This window comes from Zootoca vivipara, chromosome 2 (genome assembly GCF_963506605.1).
Source record: "Zootoca vivipara chromosome 2, rZooViv1.1, whole genome shotgun sequence".
In the NCBI taxonomy this organism is placed as follows: domain Eukaryota; kingdom Metazoa; phylum Chordata; class Lepidosauria; order Squamata; family Lacertidae; genus Zootoca; species Zootoca vivipara.
The window spans coordinates 60,004,821-60,030,918 of NC_083277.1; the positions used below are offsets into that span (position 1 = coordinate 60,004,821).

Genomic DNA, 26,098 nt, shown 5'->3' on the forward strand with positions numbered 1-26,098 from the left:
TTGTTCTCATATTTTCCACTTTCCGATATTTACGCTTTAAAGTTCTCCATCCCTGGCTATGCGATTCTCAATCATGTCAGAAATCATATATCCTTTCATCCATCAAATACAGCTTTATTTGTAAATATGTATTTTTCCAACTGTATATTTGCATTGGGTGGCCCAGTGAGCTGCGAACTAACCACAGTGGGGCGGGGAGAGAAAGAAAGCCTGCTGCTGAGTGCTGTGACTTATGTCATACAATGATGTAGATCAGAAATTAGAGAAGTCAGAAGCTTGGTTGTGAAATGAGCATTCTGTTAAAATCTCCACTTGCAGTAGGAACAAGGCCACCCTCTGCTGCCATCTCAGCCTATACCATGTTTCCCCTGGAACGAATGCTGTTGGTGGTGTTTACAGGTAATCAATCAAACATTAACAAAATTATAAATTGTGGAGTTGCACTTCTGGGAAATCATTGTTTTAGACTTGTACAGTGTAACTATTCAGTATGTAAATATTTAATTATCTTTAATTCAAGTCCAGACACCTGGCAAATTATTGTGATTTCTAACAAACTCCTTTTAAGGCTGTAATAACAGATATATACCTAAACTGACTTGTCTCTGAGTAAACGTGCTTAGGGTTGAAGATGCAGGAATGAGAGAAAGTTAACATGCTGCTGTTATTTCCATATGGTACATGATTTCAAGAGCTTAGGCACTAATACTACATTCATTTCCTAACAGTCAGCATCAACCTTGTGACATATTAAGACCTTATTGAGGCTGACTGCATGTAATTCATGTTCACCTAACTGGAACAGATCCTTGTGATAACCATATGAAAACTATAAACCTCACATGCATCCTAGGTTTCCAGAATACCTGGTTCTGTGCTACGATATGCTATGATATCTCCGCACAGTATCAGTTCATATGATTTGAAACACGGGTCTCTACTCAACAGTGTCAGCAAGAGCTGTGAGGATATGAGTCACATGCTCTCAGCATACAGACTTCAGCATGTGAAAGAAGATGTTTGCAGAACATGATATCGTGTTCCTGCGAAATCTGACCACAGTTCTTAACCACCAAGGGGCTTCCCACCAGCGCAAATGCTCTTTTGTTTCTGGTAGATAACACATTTTTATTTTGTTAAGAAAACTTGTTGCCCATTGTTGCTCTTTGATCCAGCAAAGAGTTTCTCAGTGGAACAGGAAGCCTATAACTCACCCTCTTCCCTGCAACCCCACCACCTTCCACGATGTTTCAAAGGTCCCCCATTCAAAAATCACATCTCTTCTCCATTCCTCTACGGTTCTACTAGCTCAAAGAGCTTTCTGATATTGAATGGACTCCATTGGATACAGCCCTATGACTTCCACTCCTCCCATAAATGACTCCACATTTTGTCATGGAGAAAACTACTTCCTGATTGAGCACCCACATTATTGTTTAGCATAGTTTGGGTGTGTTTGCTCTTCGTCTTCTGGGCTTCAACTCAAGAGACTGAGCTGAGGTGTTGGAATATGTGCCTGGGCTGAATATTGTCAAATGACAAAGTCAGCATAATATTAGGCTTCAGGAAATTTGCTGACATGGAAATATTTTTACAAATACAGTGTTGTTCCCACAGTTTGTCATAATTCCATTCCTTCTTTCTTTCCCTTTTTGTAACTGTAGTGTCTTCCCCTACATGCTTGTTGGCATCAGTTGCTGGGATTACAATACAGGGAAAAGTGGGCCAGAACATCACTTTACCCTGTCATTATTCTACTGTGGAAAATGGGATCAGAACCATATGCTGGGGGCGAGGACGTTGCCCTCTAACTTGGTGTTCCAGTCAAATTTTCAGGACCAATGAACAGCAATCAATATACAAGAAGGATAGCAAGTATTATCTACTGGGAGATGTTCATCAAGGACATGTGTCTCTGACAATTGTGAACGTAATAGAAGAAGATTCGGGAACATACTGTTGCCGTGTGGACATAAGTGGTTTGTTCAATGATGTGAAACATAACATTGAAGTTGTGGTTGAGAAAGGTAAGCAGAATGCTTCCATCAGGGATATGCCAGTTTGTCACTACCTAAGACAATATTTGTATGATATTTATAAGTTTGGCAAAATGTTAAAGGGTCTTGATAAAACTTTTTACAAAAAATGTAGAGCTTCTGCTATGAAGGCTAGCAATCCCAACAAATCATATGTCTATTCCCCCTGCCAAAGATGGGTAGCATCAAAAAATGATTATGCATATTTGCAGAGGATGGGTATCAATAGCTAAATGGAAATTATTTCTTGACTTGATGGGCTTTTGGTTTACTGCAGCAAAGCAGTTCTTTTGTCATTATGCCCTTAAATCCTTCATAAATACCCAATAATCACATTTCCTTCACACACAAATATACATCTGTATTTACACACACAACTAAAGGTGGGGAGGAAGAGAGGGTTTCTGCTGTTACATTATCATATTCTTAGAATTAGTCTTGTGCCAAGCAAGACTTCAATCCGACAAGTTGATTACTCAGATTTTCAGGCCATAAGACATGCTGAAATATTAAAGTTGCAGCAGGAATTTGGTTCATGATCAGAGGGCTTGGTCATAGCTGACCTCTGCTGGAATGAAAGGTAAAACGAAAAATGAGACAGCAGTTGATCTCCTGCCAAAAGGAAGAGACCATTGGGCAAGTCCAAAGTATATGTGTGAATGCAACTTCTGAACAGCCACATGACACATCTTGGTGTGGACAGCCATCCATAGTTTGGTAAACCTCAATGACCAGTAGATGTTCACACGATTCTTTACTATATTAGCTTCAGGCACAAGTCCCGAAAGTGGTAAATATATTCCATTGTATCTAATGCTTTTGCGGCTTGTATCGAAAGCTAATATAGCAGTAGTGTGAACCTTAAGCCTGCAAACTAAATAGACCTGCCAGGTCCTGTCAAATGGTCTGTGACACAATTTCTTCCAAACAGTACACACCTGTAAGAACTTTGGCCCTTGGAAGGTTGGACAGGTACAAATCAGGTAGTTGGACTCAAATGCAATTTTTGCACTTGCACTTGCAAATTTTGCACTTGCATTTTTGCTGAATAGGGTATGGTGCAATTGACTTGTCTGTTCTTTTTCTTAATCAGGGAATGGGAGTCCAACTTCAGCTAGAGTACCAGGTATGTGTATATAGATGGATTGTGAATTTGTTAGTCTCCATTGGTTAGTCTCAAGTCTAGTGAAGCATGGAGTGAAATGAAATGAAGTGTTGACTGTAACTCTGAAAGAAAAGAAGAAAGAATAAATTAGATGAAATAGTGAATGTGCTTAACTCCCATTTTAAACTGACACTAGATTTTCTTATCCATACATATAACATGGGACTCATCATCCAGAAGCATCCATTTATGTATTCAAAGTTATAATAATAACAGTATTTATTTATTTATACCCCACCCATCTGGCGGCTCCCAACAGAATATCAAAAATACAATAAAACATCAAACATGAAAAACTTCCCTAAACAGGACTGCCTTCAGATGTCTTCTAAAAGTCAAATAGTTGTTTATTTCCTTGACACCTGATGGGAAAGTGTTCCACAAGGCGGGAGCCACTACCGAGAAGGCCCTCTGCCTAGTTCCCTGTAACCTCTCTTCTCGTAATGAGGGAACCACCAGAAGGCCCTCGGTGCTGGACCTCAGTGTCTGGGCAGAACGATGGGGGTGGAGATGTTCCTTCAGGAATACTGGGCTGAGTATGCTGCTTTATCTTTGCTTTGTCCAGCTACTATACACTTCACTGAAACTTACTTTGCTTTGGGACCAAGATGGATGTCCAATACACAATCCCCACAGGATGTAAGTATCTGCACGGCCTCTTTGCAGATTGATGGAAATGTTACATAACTTATAGGTACAAAATGTCCTTCCAGAACTTCTCTGTGTTAAATCCTTAAAATATTGTTTTTTCTTGTTATTGCTGTCCCTTATTTTTGGTGAGTGAACCATAAATAAATGACTTCTTCTTTTCCTCTTCCATGAAGCCTTTGGCAGACTCCCTTACTCCACCATACTCTACTCTATTAAGCTTAAGTATAACTAAAATAATATTCGTTCTTGTGTTATCTTGCCTCCATCCTCCAACTGCTGTCTTTCCCTGTGTTCATTCTCAGATTGAAAGTGTCCTTTTCTGCTTTGTAAAGTACTGTGCACATAGATGGATATATAAAACACACATTTTTACCTTTATGATCATTATTTATCTCATCAGATTTCATGAGCACAAGCATAATTTTCACTCCTAGCAGATTAGCTCACCTCATCTAAATTATCCTATTAATTCCATTTCTTCACAGTGGTACCTCATGTTATATACCGTCCCCTTTGCGAACACTTCGGGTTGCGCGCTCCGCTAACCCGTGCTCCTTGTTGCAAACTTTGCCCCGGGATGCGTCCGTAAGTTTGTAACCGGAAGTACCACTGTATAAGTACAGTCATAGCTCGGGTTACAGATGCTTCAGGTTGCGTCTTTTCAGGTTGCGTCCTGCGCTGAACCCGGAAGTCCAGGTTTTGGCGCATGCGCAGAAACACTAAATCACGCTTTGCGCATGTGCAGAAGTGCCAAATTGCGACCGGCGTGTGGGTTGTGAACGCTGCAGGTTGCGAACGTGCCTCCCGCATGGATCACGTTTGCAACCTGAGCGTCCACTGTAACTTGGTGAAAGGTAATCTGTTATATCTGGACAAAAGTGTTTGCATTGCACTTTTCAGTTTCTACTCAGCAAGGTCATTTCTGTATTTTATTTTATTTTATTTTTTGCAGAATATTTCTGTACCTTTTACCACACTAGTAAGAGAGCAAAGAAAAGAAGAACCTTCAAGGACAGTCCTATATGTTGGCACTGGAACATGTGCAGTATTATTTCTCATTGTGGCAATGCTGGCACTTAAGTGTAAGTATTCCTGTGGTTTTGCAGAATTTCGCTATATATATTTTCAACATTGGCAAATGAGGGTGGGAAGACAGAACCCCCCAGGGCAGACCTATATGCTAGTGCTGGAAGAGATGCAGTATCATTATTAGTCAATATTTGTGGGACTAAAGGATTGCATTCAATGTAGGGCTATGTCAAGGTCCCAATAGTGTAAGGATCACCACCCACAATGGGACTTTCTGCCTCTCCTCCTCCCCTCGTGCAGTGGCGTGGCATGGGCTTGCCAGCTCCCAGGATGGGGCAAGTATTTCACCTTTTGGTAGATCGGGTAGCTGGGGTGGGGGCACAGTCAGGGGGGTGCGTGTGGAGGATGAACAGAGCCTGCCTTCAACAGGCTACTTGCCCGTTGCCTCTATTCACCTGCCCACTAGTCAAACTCGCCTGCCAGCAGGACTCTGTGCCTGTTGTGGGAGCACAGTCAGGTGTGTGCCCAGGGCCATGGCCTCCCTGGCCCATCACACCACGCCTCTGCCCTCATGTGCCCTCTAAATCTGTTCTGGAGACTCCTACATCCCTCTGTTGGTTCACACCAGCAACATTCTCATGGACGTATTTCAGAAATATTTTGGGCCGTTATGGCAGTGAGATATTGAGTGGTGCATGTGGTTATTATTTTGGCATTGTATATATTAGTTAAGGTTTCATGTACACTGGTACCTCGGTTTAAGAACAGCCCTGTTTACAAACTATTCAGTATAAGAACTCTGCAAAACCAGAAGTAGTTAGTGAACTTTACCTCTGTCTACGAACGGAAGCTGAAGGGTGGAAGGGCACGGGTGGTGGGAGGCCTCATTAGGGAAAGCACACCTTAGTTTAAGAATGGCTTCTGTTTAAGAACAGGCTCCCAGAACAGATTAAGTTTGTAAACCGAGGTACCACTGTATTAGAAATTGTTGAAATGCCATACATTATTGTTAATGAAGTTTTGCAAACTATATACAGAGTTGCTAAATTTGTGGATTACAGCTCTCATCATCCCTGACTATTGGTCATGCTGACTGGGGCTAATGGGAGCTGAATTCCAGCAACATGTGGAAGACCACAAGTTCTCCATCCTTGTCCTAATATAAAAACAAAGCTTTTCATGCCAACACTGCATACAACGCCTGTCAGTTTACAACTTTTCTATGCATCTAGCATAGGAGCCAAATCCTAGGGGCCCAGGAGTCTTTGGCAACCCAATAAAATATTTGAGGGGGCCGGGGGGGGGAAGCAAAGTTGATGGGCATTGCTATTCAAATGGTGTGTGTGTGCCACATCATGTGAGCAGTTATGTAGGGTGGGGCTTACCGGCCCCCGCAATATTTTATTCAAGTTGGCACCTCTGGCTTTTAGTAAGTCCAGTCCACAAATGTTATAGCAGCCACCAATCCTTGTTTTTTGTTGTTATTCACTAAAAGCATAGCATCTTTTACAAAAAAACCATATGTAGTTAATAATTAATATTTTTAATACCAATAAACACAAACAGTATTCATTGCCAATTACTGTAATTCATTATGCTAATACTGCGGAGTAGAGAAGAGAGACAATATGTCATCTTGCCATAGTAACCAAGTAGTCTTCTGCCCTATTTTCTTCAAATTGGATTTTGGAACAATGAGAGTGCAAACATATTCAGGTAATGCCTCACTAGCAAAAGCAGGATGATTTTCTTGCTGCATACAAATATGGAAATAGATAGGACAGACTTTCTGGAGGGCAGTAATATCAGGAAGTACTGTTTGGTAGTTCCTCTATATTAATCTCACTCTTAATCTAATGAAAGCAACTGCCTTTTATATTATTTATGCTTTTTAAAAAATATCCCACAGGGTATTTACACAAGAAGCAGAAGATGAGTAATTCTATAAGGTAATTACTATTCAAGTCTGTTTCTAGTTTAATGCTAAGAAGAGTAGATGCTATAGTAATTCTACAACTTGCAATTGTTCTGGTACAAAGTAAAGTAATACTATAGTTGGAGAGTTCAGCATGAGTGCTGCTTATTCACATCCATTGAAAATATATAGGTAGCACCATGGGTTACATTAGGATGTTTATAGGTCTGGATTTAAAGAAGCATGCAAATACGGTACTTCCATGTGTGTCAAACAGCAGCACCCCCAAGGCCACATGTTGCTAGTTATGAGAAGCAGAGTAGGCCTGAATACCAATTTTCAAAATGAGGGGAATTTCAAAAGCAGATTATGAAATGAAGTAATGGTCTGCTGCTTAAAGAAAAGGTAAAAAACAAAAACAAACCCAAAACACCCCACTGGGTATATTTAGTTATTTCTGGTGACCATTTCTATCTCTCAAGACATCCTTGAGAACAATGCTATACCATTTACAGAGTAATGATTTTAGAGGGAGGGAGAATGATGTTGCTACAAAGCTGGTGGTGGCTGCAGCAAAACACAAAACTGGATATGTTTTGTCCCCCAGAATTTAAAATTCGAGCCATGAGTTCTCACTTGGTAACTTTCAGTTGAGCACTAGAAAACACATTGAAGGGAGGGGTTTTCCAATTGTGTTATTGAGCTAAATCTGATCATATAGTTGCATTGTATAATTCTGATTGTATGGCTTAGCCCCCCCCCCCCATATCCCTGGGATGTCTTGCTTAAAATGCTTTTTTTCTTTGCCTCTCTCTGTGTGCCAAAGTGTAATGTAAGCAAAAGGAACAGGATGCCCAGCTTGCTATCAAGGCCGGATGGCTGGCCTTGTCTGACACACAGAACAGTCTGACGCACAGAACAGACAAGATAGTCAGGGACTCAAGCCCCCCACTCAAGGCTGCTTGAGGATGCTACCGGGGTAGCATGAGTCAGCATGTGTTTACAAGAAGAACCGGACACAGGAAGATCCTTATATGTACTTGTGACCCCCTTGTGTTTATGAGAAGGACAGGATACGGATTTTCCTTATATGGACTTGTAACCTGTGACCCCCTTGCATGCACACATTTACAGAGGAGGGGGAAAGGAGCCCAAGAAGTGTATAAGAATCTTTGCAAATTTGTGTCTCTTTACTCTTGTCGTGAGCTGATCACCAAGAGTCTCTTAAATTTAAGAATTAAATTCTTTCTCTGGATTCAACCCTCAGTGTCATTATTGACTGTCCCTGTCCCTGCCTGGGCGCAACTTAAGAACTCTTAGTTGCTAATAAGGCTACAACATGACCATCATTTGCCCATTTTGTTTTGTCCTGAGTTATTTCTAGAGATGTTGATCAGGTACAATTTTGATGGTTTCAGAAAACAATTGGGCCCAGATTGTTTCAGTTTGTGCATGATTTGTAACAGGAACATTACATCTGCCCTCTCCGAGACGTCTTCCCAATTTTTTTAAAAAAGTAAGGAGGTGGCAGGGAGGTGACATAGACCTCAGATGTATGGCCTGGATGCTGCAGTGCATGTTCATAGCAGCATCAAGATGCCTCACAGCAAACTCAGGGCAGCCAAAGCCATTCTGAGTAAAGTGGTACCTCGGGTTACAGACGTTTCAGGTTACAAACGCTTCAGGTTACAAACTCCGCTAACCAGAAATAGTACCTCGGGTTAAGAACTTTGCTTCAGGCTAAGAACAGAAATCGTGCTCCAGCGGCACGGCGGCAGCAGGAGGCCCCATTAGCTAAAGTGGTGCTTCAGGTTAAGAACAGTTTCAGGTTAAGAACGGACCTCCAGAACGAATTAAGTTCTTAACCTGCATGTCACCAAGACAGTACCCCTAGCTTGGAGAAGAATCAGGAAGGAACTAAAGCCTGAAAGGAAGTGATCTGCTTTACCAACAAATAGTTACTAAAAAAAGAAGAAATCATTGAGGAAGAACTGGCTGTCTTTCTTTCTATCTATCACGGCCTCACCCCACGGGGTCAGGTAGCTTATTGCAAGTGTTGTTGCTTCACTCCCAGAAATAAAAAACTTTAAAATCAATGTAAGCAGTACAAACAACAACACAACAAAAACATTTAAAAGGCCAAATTAAAAAGAAGTGTCTTGATACATTTTCTAAAAACGAGGAGAAGGGGCCAATCGTAACTCTGAGGGGAGCCTGTTCTAGAATATGATAGCGATAAGGGGAAACAGCTCTTGTGCATGACCATCAAGAGGGCCTTAGCAGTTGGCAGTATCCTCAAAAGGGCCTCTCCTGCAAGAACTAAATAGCTAAACAGCTTCATAACAATACAGGGTGTTCTTTAGGGAGCCAGGTCCTAAGTCAGAGTAGCTAAACACACCTGAGTGTGTGTCTTAAACTCCTGCCTTGAGCAAACTGAAGGGAATCGTTGCATACGGTAGAATAACCTAGAGGGTAGACTCCAAAAATTGGGAAATACTAAAATTTGTTGAATGATCAAGCTTGTGACTTTAATGATAGCATATTTGCTATGACTTCACATATTTCATTTAGCCCAAACGTGATTTATTTTTGTTTGCTCTTTCCAGTCAGGTGGCAATCTCAAGCTCAGCCACTGGAGGAATTCGACATGTTATGGAGACTGGTGTCCGGGCGCCAGAAAATATTTATGAGATGGATTAGAATGAGAATACTATGCACATTTTAGATTGTGTTGACAACTACACCAAGAGGTGTTTCCTGGAGCAGACTGGCTATCAAAAAGATATCCGTAAAACAATGAGTATGTCCAGATTCACTGGTGGCCAGACTTTTGGGGGAGAACTTCACATGTTTTTCTACAGCATGAGACACTGTAACTTGATTACAGTACATATGCATACCATTGTGCATTGATATGTGTTTCCCTCTAGTATGCTGTGTAAGAGAAACAGACCAGAATTGGAAGACTGATTCTATGCCATAACCCAGCCTTTCCCACCCTGGTGTCCCCTATAGCTCCCATCAGTCCAGACAGCATGGCCAGTGGTTAGGAATGATGAAATTTGAAGGGCATCAGGTTGGAAAAAGATGCCATAACCAGTTTCTCCTTCTGAAGAGCCATGCCACGGTCGCCTACTGTCTGTTTAATTCGTCATCCATCACCTAAAGGCACAGATACAGCTTCTTAGCTCTTTTATGTATATCATGCAAGTGAGGTTCTCTCAATTAAAAAAAAGGACAACAAATAGCCATGTGACTGCTGCTGAAAACTTTACTACATGGAATCTTTCCCTGCATGATGGACCAGTTTTCCAGTTCTTGGGGTCAAATACTGGGATAACATCCTTCAATGAGTATTCTGATTGAAATCAGAGGGTTGGCAATGCAATTCACATGATCATAGCCTTGGCTGACATCCCTGAGTACAGTCACAGTCTCCATAAGATTGATATAATCTGTTGTATTGTACCACCACGAGCTGTAATCAGTGAGTTTCCTTTCCCCCTTAATTATTGATCTGGTTACATCATTATGTGTGCTCCTCCTTTTTGTTGCCTATAATTTTTAAACTTTCTTGCAAAATAAAACTAGTTTTTTTATTTAAAAAAAGTTGGGGAAGGAAACAAGAGGGACAACTCAGATACACAACTTAATACATGTTTGTCATTTATAGTTATCTGCAGATCAGAGGGAAAACTATGTTCTAATAATTTTTCCAGTGCCTCACTAGAGGGCACTCAAAGTACTACTTTGATATATCAGTTTGAGGTTTATATTCCACACAAGGTTTCCATTTCCTAGAGACCAGGAGTTTTCAGATTTTACTATTCTGTGTCCTTTACTATGTGTGTCCTCCTAAATCACACACACAAACATGGCAAAACCCTGAAAATAAATATCATTTCGTGTCTTTTGTTGATTAGCAGTTTTATTTGGGAATTCCCAATTTGTGAATTGACTCTTAAGATCAATCGTAGGTGGTATCATGTAAGACACTCCCCAACACTGCATTGCCAACATGGTATCCAAACTATTATGCTTATGGAAGATATAACACAGTACCACAGATTTATTAATGAAAAAGCAAATACACATAAATTCCAAGCCATGCAGTGGTACCTTACTTCTTATATTAACACCCATCATTTACATTAGGAACCTTCATCAGCCACCCCGGAAATTTGGAAATGATAATAACATCTTTTTGCAACACAGTCAGGATCATTGTTTAATGTTAATGACTGAATAATAAATAATTACTTATACCCCTAAACAGGGCTGCCTTCAGATGTCTTCTAAAAGTCAGAGAGTTGTTTATTTCCTTGACATATGATGGGAGGGTGTTCCACAGGGCAGGCACCACTGCCGAGAAGGCCCTCTGCTTGATTTCCTGTCTGCACATCTCTGAGAGCTGTGGTAAACCTCTCCCTCATTCTGAGCTTGAGCTTAACCCTTGCTGCTCCTGTGAAATTCCTGGCTCTCTAGCCCTTCCTGCCTCTTCCTCTAGGTTTACTCCAACAGCTCTCTCTTCATTATCCCACTCCCCCTGGGGTACATCGTCCTCCTCTTCCACTCCCAGGTTCCCCCCTCCCTCTGGGGAACTTGAAAACACTGACTCCTCCCTGACAATCAGGCCCATCTGCCTTATCCAACCTGTCTCTGTTACACATGGCAAGTCAAGTCCTCCATCCATGATCAAGTTGTGGATGGCAATGGTCTTATGAATCAATGACCTGGCATTACACAGCAGCACCTTCAAGTCATGTGAGTCTCTCTTGTTGATTCCAATATCCATCCAGTCAAGACCAGACCCGGAGACAGTCTTCAAAAAACGACTAAACCTGCCTCCTCGGTAATGACATGGTATGGTCTTAGCGTAGCTCCTCCTCCTGCCCATGATCACTGAGTTTCGGTGTCTCAGTGCATTCTCCCCTATGGAACCTGCCCCAGCCATTCTGTTGGTTGGGGCCCTTGGAAAGCATCTGCTACTGTATACAATTACTTTCTGGTAACTTCACCCACAATTCCATGCCATCTTTTGTTTTCATTTCTTTTTTGAGTTTTGGATCTTTTGTTTCATTGGTTGTGTATCTGTTTAAAAGTAAAGGTAAAGGGACCCCTGACCGTTAGGTTCAGTCGCAGACGACTCTAGGGTTGCGGCGCTCATCTCGCTTTACTGGCCAAGAGAGCCAGCATACAGCTTCCAGGTCACGTGGCCAGCATGACTAAGCCGCTTCTGGTGAACCAGAGCAGCGCACAGAAATGCTGTTTAACTTCCCGCCGGAGCGGTAACTATTTATCTACTTGCACTTCATGCTTTCAAACTGCTAGGTTGGCAGGAGCAGGGACCAAGCAACGGGAGCTCACCCCGTCGCAGGGATTTGAACTGCCGACCTTCTGATCAGCAAGCCCTAGGCTCTGTGGTTTAACCCACAACGCCTTACCTACAAAAAGTTAATAAAAAACATTTTCTTAAAAGTAAAGTTGCCGCTGGACAATGGAATAAAAATCAAAGGTCCCTGCAGTTGGTATTATTATTATTATTATTATTATTATTATTATTATTATTAGGGATAATTGATCATGGGTCTCCTGTGTTACATCCATTCAGCTGTTAGAAGCACAGAGGCATTGAGGTTTAAGGTGCTTGAACTCAAAATAGTGAAATTGCAAAATGCAATGCTCACTCAGCACTTCCAAACTGGTTAAGATGTGAGAAGTGCTCCGACACAGGACACTTCTGGAGTTTGTGAACCGCAAACATGCCACACATACTACTTCAATGGATCGTGATTCATATTTGTATAGGTGAGTGGCTATTAAGATTCATTATTCTTTTAAGATCATGTAACAAAATAAAATAGATTCTACTTTGCACCTTATGTTTTGCAGTGAGGGGAAGAAAATCCCACACGTTTAAGCACCTGGTCAAAGCCAATAAAAAGAATATCTAAAATTATATGTGTTGGTAAAGAGTAGACCTTTGGAATTCTGTTTTAGTGGTCAGATTGTTTAAAAATATTTCCAGTGGAGTCTCAGAAGTCAATTGTGGGTAAATTGTTGATATATCGAGTGTTACATCTCTCTCTCTCTCTCTCTCTCTCTCTCTCTCTCTCTGTGTGTGTGTGTGTGTGTGTGTGTTTAAGCCAGTCATTAGCTTAGCCAATGAGCTAAAATAGTATTGCAATTAATTATTCTGGTACACTAGTTTGGTGTATTAGTGGTCAAATGGCATTGTGGGATGGGATATAGGAAGAAAAGGTTGTTCTTAGAGTGGATGTTTATTAGTTACATTTCTGTCTGAGGACCTTCAACCTCAGAATACTGTAACTATATTGTGGAATCGCTTTAAAAGAGCTGTAATAGAAATTTAACTGGTAGTTGTGATGCTAGAAGAACATTGATCTAACCACAGAACATGACCACAAGTTTTATGTGCAAATGCTTTACTGTAGGGGAAACAGGAGTTTGTCACTTTCTTGATTTTGAAAAAAGTAATAAAAAACACAAAATCGTTTAGGCATTGATATGTACAATAGGCAATTTGTAGGAAGAATAACATTTTTCATAGTTATAACATTACAGCTTGAGGACTAAAAACATGCCATCTGTTATGTAACACCACAGCATCTCTCATTTTACACTACAGCCATAAATGGAATCTCCATGTTTGCTCAAATTATAATTTTATCAATGAAAAATTCATGATAATTGACACTATGTTTATTGATATTATGTCACAGTGTAACTCACAAGGAGATCTGGGCAACCCAAAACTATGGAATACTAAGGTTCAAGGCTCTTTCCCCGAAGAGAAACATCTTAGTCATCAAATCAAGTCAATGGAAACGAGTTACTTAAGTTCAGTGGCTGTACCCTGAATATGAGTAACACCATTAGAATTCCAATTCAAGATTTTCAGTTTTCAAACAAGATTTTCAGTTTTCAAACAGATTGTTGGTTCACTTGAAATAAAATGTTCTGCTGCATAGGCTATGCTAGGAAGGGGATAAAAATGCTGAATGATAGATGAATAGTCATACAAGAATGAACTCCATTAAAAGTATAACCAGACATTCCAGGTATTATTTTTTTTAAAAAAAGAAGATTAGGCACCTCTGCTATACTTTTGTGCTGCCAAGAGCATTTACAATAAAAAGTACCATACAGGAATTAATGAACATGAAGATCTAAAACAGAATAAAACCAGCAACACCATAAAATGCAAGTAAAGCCAGCAGTGTGAATAACCTTAATATAAAGGATTTTTAAAAAACCCACTAAAAACTTCTAAGATTCTATAATGGAAAAACCTGGGGAAATTTTAAAAAGTTATTTACCTAGTCTTGAATGTATCCAACCTAGGTGCCAGGCAAGACTGTCTAAGTAGGGGTGCCATCACTGAAAAGGCCCTCTCTCTAGTAGACACCTGTTGCACCTGTAGAAGGGCATCAGAAGATCTGGGCGGCAGGAGGTGCTGGTGCAATGCCACACTGCTGCCCCCTGACAGTGGCATTGCACCATTTACTGGGATAGGGAAGAGCGGGCTAGTGTGGTGGCAAGATTGGGGCTGCATGAGCACACTTGTGGGAGTGGCACATTGGTGAAGTGGCACAGCATTGTCCTTGCTACTGCTCTGACGCACCCCTACCTACACCACTGTTGGGATGGCAGTGGCATGACACCACCCCACTGTGCCAGCTGATTTTGCTGGGTAAGTATATATGGGGAGAGCAATCCTTCAGGAAACCTTGTTCTATGCTGTTTCAGGCTTTCAACATATACCAGCCCTTCAAGCTGGGCCTGGAAGCCAATGTGGATGGCAAATTCCTGCTCAAATATAGTCATAGCAGTTGGTTTTGGTTAATAATCCTGCTGCCCTGTTTTGGACCAACTAACTCCTCTGGATTGTTTTCAAGTGATATAACACATTACAGTAATCTACACAGGAGGTTCCCAGGTTGTGGCTATCTCGGATTTATGTCTGAGTGTGGTGTAGTGGTTAGGAGCGGTAGACTCGTAATCTGGTGAACCGGGTTCGCATCCCCGCTCCTCCACATGCAGCTGCTGGGTGACCTTGGGCTAGTCACACTTCTCTGAAGTCTCTCAGCCCCACCCACCTCACAGAGTGTCTGTTGTGGGGGAGGAAGGGAAAGGAGAATGTTAGCTGCTTTGAGACTCCTTAGGGTAGTGATAAAGCGGGTTATCAAATCCAAACTCTTCTTCTCAATATTCAGACCCTTTAATGTTAACAGTAGGGCTAATCTAAAAGCTCGCCCTCTCTATTTGTCATCACTGGAATTTCTATCTTTAACAATAATTTCAGTGGGAGCAGCTTAGTAATACAGCCAGTGTTCCCCCCCCCTAAAAAATGTTTAGAGATACTCTCATTTTGACTCAAGAAAAATCACCATTTTATAGTTCAAATTAGGAAAAATATGAATGGACAAAAGTACAAAGATCCGCAAAATGTTTAGGGATATGCATCCCTCTGGGTACTCCCAGAAAAAAGCACTGAATACAGCTATAAAAAAGAGAACAGAATTCTTAAACGTCCACTGAATGTTTTTATACATAGGTTATCAGTTCTTTATGCCATATGCCAAAAAATAAAAGGTTGTTGGTCAATGCTGGTGTTGTAATGATGGGCCAATGCCCTTGCTTTCCATTTCATTACCTACTGTACTTCCCCCCCCCTGAAATTATTTTAGCCTGCTTCATAATGAGAGCATTACTGGAATGTGTAAACCCCAAGGGCCAGAAGCAATATCATCCCAATAACATATCCTATAGCAAGACAGTGCCGTCCTAATATCACCTGGGGAGTGTTGCATGAAAATTATGAGGGCCCATTTGGAGGAGCCTCTGCATCTTTCCTGGGAGTGTTGCCAAGAGGAAATGACATTCACAGATCTCCGGAGAAGAACTGCTCAGCAGAATCAAGGCACAGCATTCCATGCCTGCGGCCCTCTATGGGAGAGCTGAGCAGGGATTAGAATCACAGGGTCGTTTTGCCGCTTCAACAACCAGGCACAGGAGCAGAGGGGCACTGTGTAGTTTGAGCAGCCAGAGGCATTGCACTGACCCCCCCCCCACATGCCCTCTACTCAGCAAAATATTAGAAGTCACTTCATACAGAGGACAAGAAAGGTATGGATTATAAATAGTCAAACTCTAGGGTAGAGCAGGCTAGGAAAGGATGAAACAAGCACAAATGTTACAAATCCTTGTTTCCTTGACCCCGCAGGTAATTTGTTCCACCTCATAGAACTTTCTTTTGTCAGAGTGCCGTAAGCAAAAGGGAAAATATGAGAGACTCTATCTTCTCTGTGTTTCAAGCATTACAAAGGGAGTTCTGACCTCATCCCCAAAACACAAGATGTTTTGGTCACAGAAGTACAACTCACTGTTCTAGTGTAAACTGGCATTGGCATTGGGGATGCCAGAATCTACCTGGCCTACTTACTTAAAAACAACAACAACAAGGGGTGGAAAGCTACAGGTGTTCTGGTCTACAACTCATCAGTCTCAGCCAGCATGGCCAATGGGTAGGAATAATGGAAGTTCTGGAAGGCAACAGGTTGCCTGCCTCTACTGAAAATGATTCAGGAATGACTAGGAAATCTAAGACAGATAAAAAATGGGCAAAAAAATTTAAAAACAACCTAAGCATGATTGGTCTTGGGAATTACAGCTGAGATATGTATAGGACTGGGGTGTAAGGCATGATAAATGGGACTCCGACTCATGCAATAATAAGTGAAGCATTGTCTGATAAAAAAATATTCTCCCTCTATCAATCCACTGTGATCAAAACACGTCAAATGGACTTGCTGCTTGTTAGTTTTCAACTGAGTTTTAGTTTAGCTTATTTGTTTCAGACTATTGATAAGTTATATTGACTGCCGAACTTAATTATTTTTATTTGTATGTTGCTTGGTTATTAAACACATTAAATAAATAACAAATGTAAAGGTGTGCTTGATTTCTATATACATAACAGAAAAGTGACTAACACATTCATATATAGCTAACAATTTAAATATAGTTTTTCAGGAAAACTGGTCCCTTCATTTCAGGAAAGCAATATTAAATATTAAGGAGTAAAATATTCTTGACCATTTTCTCTGTTCTTTTCTTCTCAGTGGATACCATATCTCAAACAGTAGTAAAAGGGGTGGTGGGCCAAGCCATCACATTGCCATGCACCTATCATGTCCGAAACAGCTACGACCTTACTGATATGTGCTGGGGCCGAGGCAGCTGCCCGAATTCTAAATGCAGCGACGAAATTCTCCGCACGAATGGAAGGCGGGTGATATCAAGAAATTCACATAGGTACCAGTTAAGGGGATCTGTGACATGGGGAGATGTGTCCCTGACAATTACAGGTCTAAATGAAAGAGATAAAGGATTGTACTGCTGTCGTATTGAAGTCCCAGGCTGGTTCAATGACATTAAAAAGACCTTGAATCTAGAGGTTAATAGAGGTGAGTGGAATTATTATCCTCTGCCCATTCTCCCCATCCTATGAGAATTATGAAAAATAGATGTTAGGTTTCTCTACACTACAAGTTCACTGTGTGGGGGGTCTGTGTGGACCATTGTTCAGCTGCAGTTGATCTAGCTGGCAGCAGAGCTGAACAATCTACCGTAATCTAAAATATTTTCATCTGACCTATCATAGAATCTCAGTTAGTAAACAGTTTCCCCTTCAACCTACTCATTTGTTGGCTTGAGCTGTCATCTTTTTGGCCACTATTTGCTTTGTTCCCATTCCATAGATGTAGTTCTGATACATATTTTTGTTGTTTTCTTACAGCAACAACTACAGTCTCTACCACAACAACCACAGTCTCCACCACAACTATTGCCACCACACCTCAAGTGATTATCACCACAAGTACTACTTCGCCCTTAATAACCACAGTTACTTTCCCACAAGCTTCTCCTTTTATTTCAAATAGCCCTGCTTCCCCAGCAGCCCCTACTGATGCTCATATTCCAACAATGACCACATCTTTTGTGACGACAGACATAACTTTTCTTACAACTGTTTCTCCATTGGTCAGCTTCAAACCATCACCAACCAGTCGTCAGGATGAGTTGACTGAAAATGTCTGTTGTTTTTTTACCACAGTGACTGCCCCTCCAGCTACAGGTACAATGCTTAACCCAGAAGAACTGCCTCCTTTAAGTTCTATTTATTTGCTCTAAGAATTTATAAAATGCTTAATATAAAATAGTTAAGTGGTGAACAAGATGGCAGGGGGACCCACCATAAGATAACATTAAAAGCATGACTGAAAATTCTTCACTAATAATCAAATCAGCTGCAAACAAAAAAACCAGCTCTTCTCCCAGGGAAAGTCTGAGTAAAATAGAAAGGGTTTTCAACAGGCATTGAAAGCTGTCAAATTAGAAATGATGGAAGATCTGGGTGAAATAACTGGAAATCCGTATAAAGACAGGACAATTTAAAGCATAATATGGCATAAGTGAGTAGGTAGGTGGAAGTGGAGAAGTGAATTCCTTCCTCCTAAAAACTGGTTCTCCCCACCCCCCACCCCACCGTGGCAATCTGGGACTAGAAGTAGCTCCAACTGAAAAAAACTAGCTAGGTTAAGCAACTTTGAGGAGAAAAGAAAAGAAAGGGGGTGGGGAATAAGCTCCCCACTTCTTCGGTGCTCTCTTTAAAATATCCCCCCTAACCCCACCTTCCACTTTATCTTGATTGCTCTTCCCTCACAGTTAGTTGCATTCTTAAGTGTGTTCCATTGTCTGTTGGCTTGAAGTATTTCTTAGTTCTGTATTTATCTTTGCTGCAATAGATATAGCTTGACTGTGTGACCCCCCCCCCAAATGCCTTTATTTTATGGGCCTGGGCATTTCTCCCAGAACCCAAATGCAGAGCCAGTTTTCCAGAAGTCAAGTGTATCCTGCAACACAGTTACTTAAATCACATTTCATGTCTCAGATTGTTGGCGCTAGGACCAAAGAAACACGGAAGTTTTCTTTCCTTCTGCTTATGAGCTTCCTCATTTCCCATGCAACCCACCAAAACAATTGTTTTCAATTCTCCATTTTGAGCTATTCTTCAAGGCTTTGTTAATGCAAGTCAGACCATGTAAGAAGGTTGCATTCACAAGAAGGATTCATCATGGCTGAGAAGTCTGCCTATGATGACGTTCCTTTCCTGCTGTAAAGGATTGGCCAGACTCCCTGGTGGCTTCTGTGAAACTGTCATTAGAAATTCAGATTCTATATTTGATATGTGCGTTCATGACCTAATTGTTTTGTTTTCCACAATCCAATTCCTAGCCACAAATAGCAGCCAACACCCAAGTCTGGGGATGGGAAGGGGGAGAAATGAGGGCTCATTCATTTCCTGTTTCTCCCATGTGAAAAGACCCCATAAACTTAGGCAATAATGCCAGAATGAAAACCTCTCTTCCTAAAGAGAAAATTTCTAACCCCATCTCACTTTAAAACAAAAGCCACCCCATCTCACTTTAAAAAACAAAAACCAATTCAAGGCTTTCCTCAGATAATTCAGATGCCTGAAAAGCCTGCGAAGTCAGTCAGTATTTCCATATTACCTCAGAGAGGAGCGGGAAAACTCCAATTTCCCCCCAATATGCACTCTGGTGAAATGGTGTGAGGAGGCTGCAAACTGGAGAGTTCCTGGAAGCCTGAAATCTACAGTACTGTAGGTGTTAGACCATTTGTGAAAAATCACTTATGATAATTTCCCTGATAGTTCTCCTATGCAATGGACAGTTTGTGGTCATTATCATTGTTGTTGTTGTTTAGTCGTTTAGTCGTGTCTGACTCTTCATGACCCCATGGACCAGAGCACGCCAGGCACTCCTGTCTTGCACTGCCCCCCGCAGTTTGGTCAAACTCATGTTTGTAGCTTCAAGAACACTGTCCAACCATCCCGTCCTGTCACCCCCTTCTCCTTGTGTACCTCAATCTTTCCCAACATCAGGGTCTTTTCCAGGGAGTCTTCTCTTCTTGTATTGGAGTATTGGAGCCTCAGCTTCACGATCTGTCCTTCCAGTGAGCACTCAGGGCTGATTTCCTTCAGAATGGATAGGTTTTATCTTCTTGCTGTCCATGGGACTCTCAAGAGTCTCCTCCAGCACCATAATTCAAAAGCATCAATTATTTGGCGATCAACCTTCTTTATGGTCCAGCTCTCACTTCCATACATCACTACTGGGAAAACCATAGCTTTAACTATACGGACCTTTGTCGGCAAGGTGATGTCTCTGATTTTTAAGATGCTGTCTAGGTTTGTCATTGCTTTTCTCCCAAGAAGCAGGCGTATTTTAATTTCGTGACTGCTGTCACCATCTGCAGTGATCATGGAACCCAAGAAAGTAAAATCTCCCACTGCCTCCATTTCTTCCCCTTCTATTTGCCAGGAGGTGATGGGACCAGTGACCCAGGATCCAGGAAAAAGTAAAAATACCAGCATTATAAGGCAATATTCTACCTGAAAGTAAAGAGATCACAGTAGAATGTGCTATCTGTTCTTATCCAGTGTTTGATGGGAACACCCTTCCAAGTGGAAGGAATTAAGGGACCTGAGAGGGACGATGAGAAACAAAGCCAGGGCCCCAATATTATGTTTGTTGTCTCCCCAGCCCCTATGTTGCCTGAAAGAAAGTAGATGAAAGTAGTGGAAAGTGGTGGTGGTGGTGGAACTACCCAAGATGTGTATACAGTTTAATGTGAATAGATTCTTAAACCTGCCCCTTGCTACACAGTCCTGGGCTCACAAGCAGCTGTTTGCCTGAGTGTCTCTCATTCCTGTGGCAATAGAGCAGCTGCTGGATGATCCCTGTGAGGTCAATAGGCTGCATCTCCTGCTGTTTTCTCCTCCACTGTATTCTCTAGGTGGGTCTTTTTACTGTCTACATCAGCACTGTTGTCTACTCAGTCAAATGTTCCTCTTCAAATCCCTTAGAATCTCCTCAGAGAACTGTCCCCTTCTTCTCAGAAAACCAAACCCTTCAGTCCCCCCAAAGTGCTGTGGTTCACCCACAGATGTCAGAGAATTCCACCGGAGACAGGAATGGAAGTGAAAATCGCCAACATTCAGATGATCATCAGAAGTCAAGTACGGAAATGACTCCAGCAAATAACAGGTAGTATTCACTATTCTTTCTTTATCCGGAAATTTTACACAAGTCATTACATTATTTTCTGCTCTTTTCCCTAACATTCCCCTTCCACTGAAATGCATTGAAATTAATCACTTCATTAATTACATATATTTCAGCCATAGCGAATAGTGAGATGAGTAACAGGTTTTAGCAGAAGCTGAACTGCAGCGGAAAGAAATAGTGCTGTTTGCAATCAACCTGGGATGGGAATGGCTGCCTTCTTGTAACCCTACTGCAGGCACCCCACAGGGTTCCAGAGGTTAGGATGGTTTCATTTGATTCATAATCCCATGTACTGGAAGAATATCTGTGGTGTCATGTTCTCATTAGTAGCTTATAGCTGCAATGACATTATGAAGATGGCCACCACTGCAAATAAAAATCAAAGAAATTTACTTTTCTCTATGTCTGTTCAACCAATTTTATTGTGGAAACTCTCATTGGAAGGTTATAAGCTTTAAAATGTGTATTTATGATTTGTGATTGTATTCTTTCCTCTCTTTTTTAGCCAAAACCAGTTTGGAAATTCTGATATGCTAGTAACATATAAGGTATTTATTGTATTTGGTTGCTTACTTTTCCAACAAGCTCAAATTCCTGCCATATATGTACACAGGGAAAAGCATGGGATTTGGAGCAGAAACATTAGCCAGTCAGAAAGGGGTCAAGTGAGGGGTTAGCAACCTTTGGGGGACGGTGGGCATATCTTTATACCGGTCACAAAATGACAGCTGAGGGGCCATGTCAGAACACAAAATGGCTGTCACATCTAAAAGCAGAAAAAGAGATGGGGTCACAAAATAGTGCAGGCATGATCCCTCTCCCACAACAGTGAATCTGTCAATGGGTGGAAATCCATCTATATCAGCCACCACCAGACTTGCTCACGGAGGGAAACTCTTTGTTCCTCTTCTCCGTTCAGAATGGGTAGGAAGGTGTGTGTCCAATCCTGACACCCAATTAAAGGTGACATGTTTAAGGGAGTATATTCATTGTAGGAGAGACTGAGCCAGTGCAAACAGGAATGGAGCAGGAAGATCAAGTCTCTGATGTGGATTTTTGAGGAGATGTTTACTGAGACTTTTCATGGGTGCCATAGATGGTACTGATGGGCACACTGGTGCCCATGGGTTCTGTATTGCCAACCACTGGGACATGCATGACTTCCCTGAATCCTTCTCCTGCTCTACTCCTGGGCATAGCTGCCAAGTCCGGATCGTAAAGATCCGGGATCGGCAGCGCGCGCATGACCGGAAGTTGCATGACACCAGAAAATGGCGGTGCCGGCGCCGGAAGTCGCTTCCGCGCATGACCGGAAACACGTAAAAGCGACTTCCGGCGCCGCCATTTTCTGATGCCCATAGAAGGGCGAAGCGCCACCGGAAGTCGCGTCACGCAACTTCCGGTCATGCGCGGAAGCGACTTCCGGCGCCGGCGCCGCCATTTTCTGGTGCCCATAGAAGGGCAAAGCGGCACCAGAAAATGGCCGCCGGGAAGAAGCGAATTTAAGGGACAATGCCGGGATTTTTCGCCAAGCGGGAGACCGCCGGGAAACGGTGAGAAAAAAGGGGTTTTCCCGGCGGATACGGGATACTTGGCAGCTATGCTCCTGGGAAGAAAAGTCAAGTCTTCAGCATACATCTGCATATGCTTTTTCTGGCCACAAGGGATTACCATGGCAGGGCTGTTCCAGTTTACACCCTCAAAAATGCACCCTGATCCAGGTGAAAGAGAAATTTATTGAAAGCTTATCCCCAGCATGTGTAAATGTTCTTCTACTTACATCTCTAGTTCTGATCTTTAATGTAAGCAGGCATGTCCAACAGGTAGATCGTGATCTACTGGTAGATCACTGGACGTCTGTGGTAGATCACTGGCTCCACCCAAAACAGCTCAGCAACTTTGGCTCCCTCTACATCTTTAGTCCTGAAACAGGGCTTTCCTTCCTAAAAAAAAAAAAAAAAAAAGCTCAACATTGACCCGAACCCCCCAAAACATGGATGGCTTTCCTTCCTAAAAAGCTCAACAACCTCGACCTGAACCCCCCCCCCCAAAAGGGGTAGATCACTGCCAGTTTTTAACTCTGTGAGTAGATCACAGTCTCTTGGAAGTTGGCCACCCCTGAAGGAAAAGCGAACTCATATATTTGGAAGCTAGAGTGGGTTGGATCACAAAATCCAACTCAAGTGGAATGTGCTGATCGATCCATTCCTTTTAGCCCACCAAGTAGAGCTTCAGTCCAGAACACTGGTGTCCAGGTGTCCTCATCTGTTGGCAAACTTAATCTTGATCATAACAGTTTTGGTTTGTATTTTTTCCTGTTAGGAAGTGCTGATTCTTGGTGCTATTCTGCTTTTGATTCTCCTCTTGATTCCAGTAGCATTGCTAGTGAGAAGTAAGTATGAAATATGCAGTTTGTACTCTGCTTTAAATAAATGCTTGGTACCGAAGAAATCTTTTGGAACTTTCCCCTAACAAAGCTGCAGTTTGCTAATCTAGTCCTAGCACACTAGCAAGGCAACTCATTCTCATTCCAGGAATGCCTCTGACATTTCATAGACCATTTTCTCTTGGTCTGTTTGTTTGTTCGTTCCTTCTTTCCTTCCTTTCTTCCTGGAGAAGAGAGTATTTATTTTATTCATTTGATTATATTTATCAGTTAAAAAAACTCTTCAAGTGATTTAACATTACAAACATCATCAACAAAAACCATTAAAACCAACTCAATATTTAAAAGTAATTTAAAACAATTTAAAACATAAAAAAATTCAAATCCAATACAGATGCAAAATGGGATAAATATTTCCACATAAAAGTATATAAAAGAAATCAGCATTTTAGTGTGAATTTCTCCTAATCAATACATTTTTATATGCAGTTTTGACCATTGCAGACATTTTTTCCCAATCAATTTTCTTTAGTATTTTTGTATATTATTTTCACAAATCTTCATTTTTATGCACTTTCCCCAAAACATTCATTTTTGTTAACATTGTTTAGCTGGAGAAACTGTATCAGAAAATTCAGACAAGGATGGCTGTGTTTCTGTTTGTATATTGTTTGAGAAAGTAGAATATCAGCATAAAAAAAGAACTCAAGTGGTTGTGAAGGACCAGAATGTTGAACAAAACTGTGTTCCTGCAGCAATGTCCTTCCAATTTCACAGAGCTTTTTTCTCTTTCCACTTCTTTCTTAGAAGCTGCACACTCTTCTCTAGCACCACAGCCCATGTCTCCTATGATTATTAAGGAATAGGGAGCCTTGCCACTTTCCGTGCTCCATTTTTCTTCCAGTGCATGAAACCCTCTTGGGTGAATCTTTGAAGTTACCCTCAGTAATCTCTTTCTGTGTGGTCTTTCAGTTGTCCCGACTGCTTGCTATGCTATTCCTGTTGCTTTCAGTGAAAGTTTTCTACTCCTCAGAGTTGTGTATTATGACTTAGCCAAGTTTGTTGGTTCACTAAATTGCATCATACTGTCCTAGAATAGATGTTCCTCTTAAAACTAATCAATCTTCATTCCCTCTCTAGGTAAAAAGATTGGAAAATACCACATTGACGAAACCAAAAGGTTAGAGTTTAGTCTGCCATCCAATTCTTTTTTGTGTCTAATTGAGAGACATAATAATTTTTATATGAGCCCACACTAACATTTAAGGTTCTGTTTTTTCTCCTTTCCCTTTTGTGTTTATTACCCTTACCCAATAGCCCTGTCCTTTTTAATTTTTCTTTTAGACTGTAAGCCTCTGGGCAGGACTTGCATTTTTTTCTTGGGAAATACCAATGTGGCCATAGTAATTGTTCTGCACTTATCCAATGGATGCTATCCCATAGGCTTTATATGCTAATTTTGAAGAGGGAGGGAGGTAATCAGGATTTATTTATTTTTTACTATCCTAAGAAATCTGTTATCCTAAGAAGGTGTATGTTGGCACAACCACTACACCTACAGACTCCACCGACTTTCAGTCCCAACTAAATCCATGTATTGTACACTACCTTTACCCATTCATGGGTTGGCAATCTTAATTTGGCACCAGAACTATAGCGAAAGAAACTGAGCTAAATGAATAAGTTAAACAAAACAACCGTGTGCTTATTTACTACAAGCTTTAAAAGACTTGTGCTTGTCCTTGCAGCTTAAACACACATGAAGAACCCGAACAAACACCTGCAGAAACGGGAGGAGAGAATGGAATGTTTCCTCTGTAGCAGTCGCATTTTTTACATTCAAATCTAGCTACAAATTCAAGATCCAGGAATTTGTATTCCTGAATGAACTTATGCTGATTGCCCTATTGCATCTATTTACCAACTAACCACTTCATCTCCCCCCCCCTCATTTCTATTCTTTTATTGGGCTCTCTTCCCTGCTTCCACCTTTCATGTGTAGTTTTTAAATCCTGTACTAAGCAGAAAATGAATGGTAAATAATGGTAGTGGCTGTGGTATTAGTTGCAGCTGTGGCAGCGGCAGCAACAGCATATTGGTCTATTTTCCATCTGGTAGTAATCTGCTATTTCAGCAGTTACTAATAATGTTAAACTCTATTACTTAAACATTTTCTTCCTCAATTTTCTAGCTGTTTGGCTTACACCATGCAAATCCTTTTACAAGTAAGACATTTTAATCATGCTAGTGATGAATATGTAAAGCAGCATTGCTGAATTATTGTTATTGGTAGTGGTAGTAGCACCGTATTTAGACAATTTATATACAGCACTGCTTAATCACAGCACTCTCTAAGTGGTATACTGTACAAGGAATGCAATACAATAAAAATAAAAATAGCTTAAATCTATTAAAATGTTTAAATCAAATCCTTAAGTAAACAATTCTTGTATTCTTGAGCTAGCTCATGTTTGATTTTTTTTTTTGATTTTTAAAATGTCAACTTTATTAAAGTTCATATTAAAATACAGTTTCTTTAAATTCATACATACTTAAACAAAATATAAATATAAATAATAAAGAGATAGTACAAAATCATAGAAAATCATAAGCAATAAAGGTAATAATACCAAAAAAAACCCCAAAAAACTTATAATAAAGTGATAGTAAAGATATAACATATAAAGATTAGCCTCACCCCACCTCAACCTTAGATTAAGTTCATCCAAAAATAAAAAT

At 41.0% G+C, this 26,098-nt stretch overlaps 1 protein-coding gene across 1 annotated transcript; it reads left to right on the forward strand.

The window, feature by feature from the left end:
• The first annotated feature begins 219 nt into the window (after positions 1 to 219).
• LOC118080031 (T-cell immunoglobulin and mucin domain-containing protein 4-like) lies at positions 220 to 25,785 on the forward strand. Its single transcript, XM_060271038.1, has 14 exons — positions 220 to 399; positions 1,665 to 2,027; positions 3,130 to 3,162; positions 3,767 to 3,840; positions 4,805 to 4,934; positions 6,791 to 6,830; positions 12,552 to 12,604; positions 16,942 to 17,286; positions 17,619 to 17,957; positions 20,772 to 20,952; positions 21,479 to 21,521; positions 23,296 to 23,365; positions 24,500 to 24,539; positions 25,108 to 25,785. Exons 1-14 carry the CDS (start codon positions 288 to 290, stop codon positions 25,178 to 25,180), a joined length of 1,896 nt encoding a protein of 631 aa, XP_060127021.1. The 5' UTR covers positions 220 to 287; the 3' UTR covers positions 25,181 to 25,785.
• The last annotated feature ends 313 nt before the right edge of the window (positions 25,786 to 26,098 follow it).

Excerpts from the sequence above, each read along its gene's own strand:
- LOC118080031 (XM_060271038.1), top strand. The coding sequence starts at position 288 with ATGAGCATTCTGTTAAAATCTCCACTTGCAGTAGGAACAAGGCCACCC. Across the intron at positions 3,163-3,766 it reads AACTTCAGCTAGAGTACCAG|CTACTATACACTTCACTGAA; the intron begins GTATGTGTATAT and ends TGCTTTGTCCAG. Across the intron at positions 6,831-12,551 it reads AAGATGAGTAATTCTATAAG|CGCAAACATGCCACACATAC; the intron begins GTAATTACTATT and ends GAGTTTGTGAAC.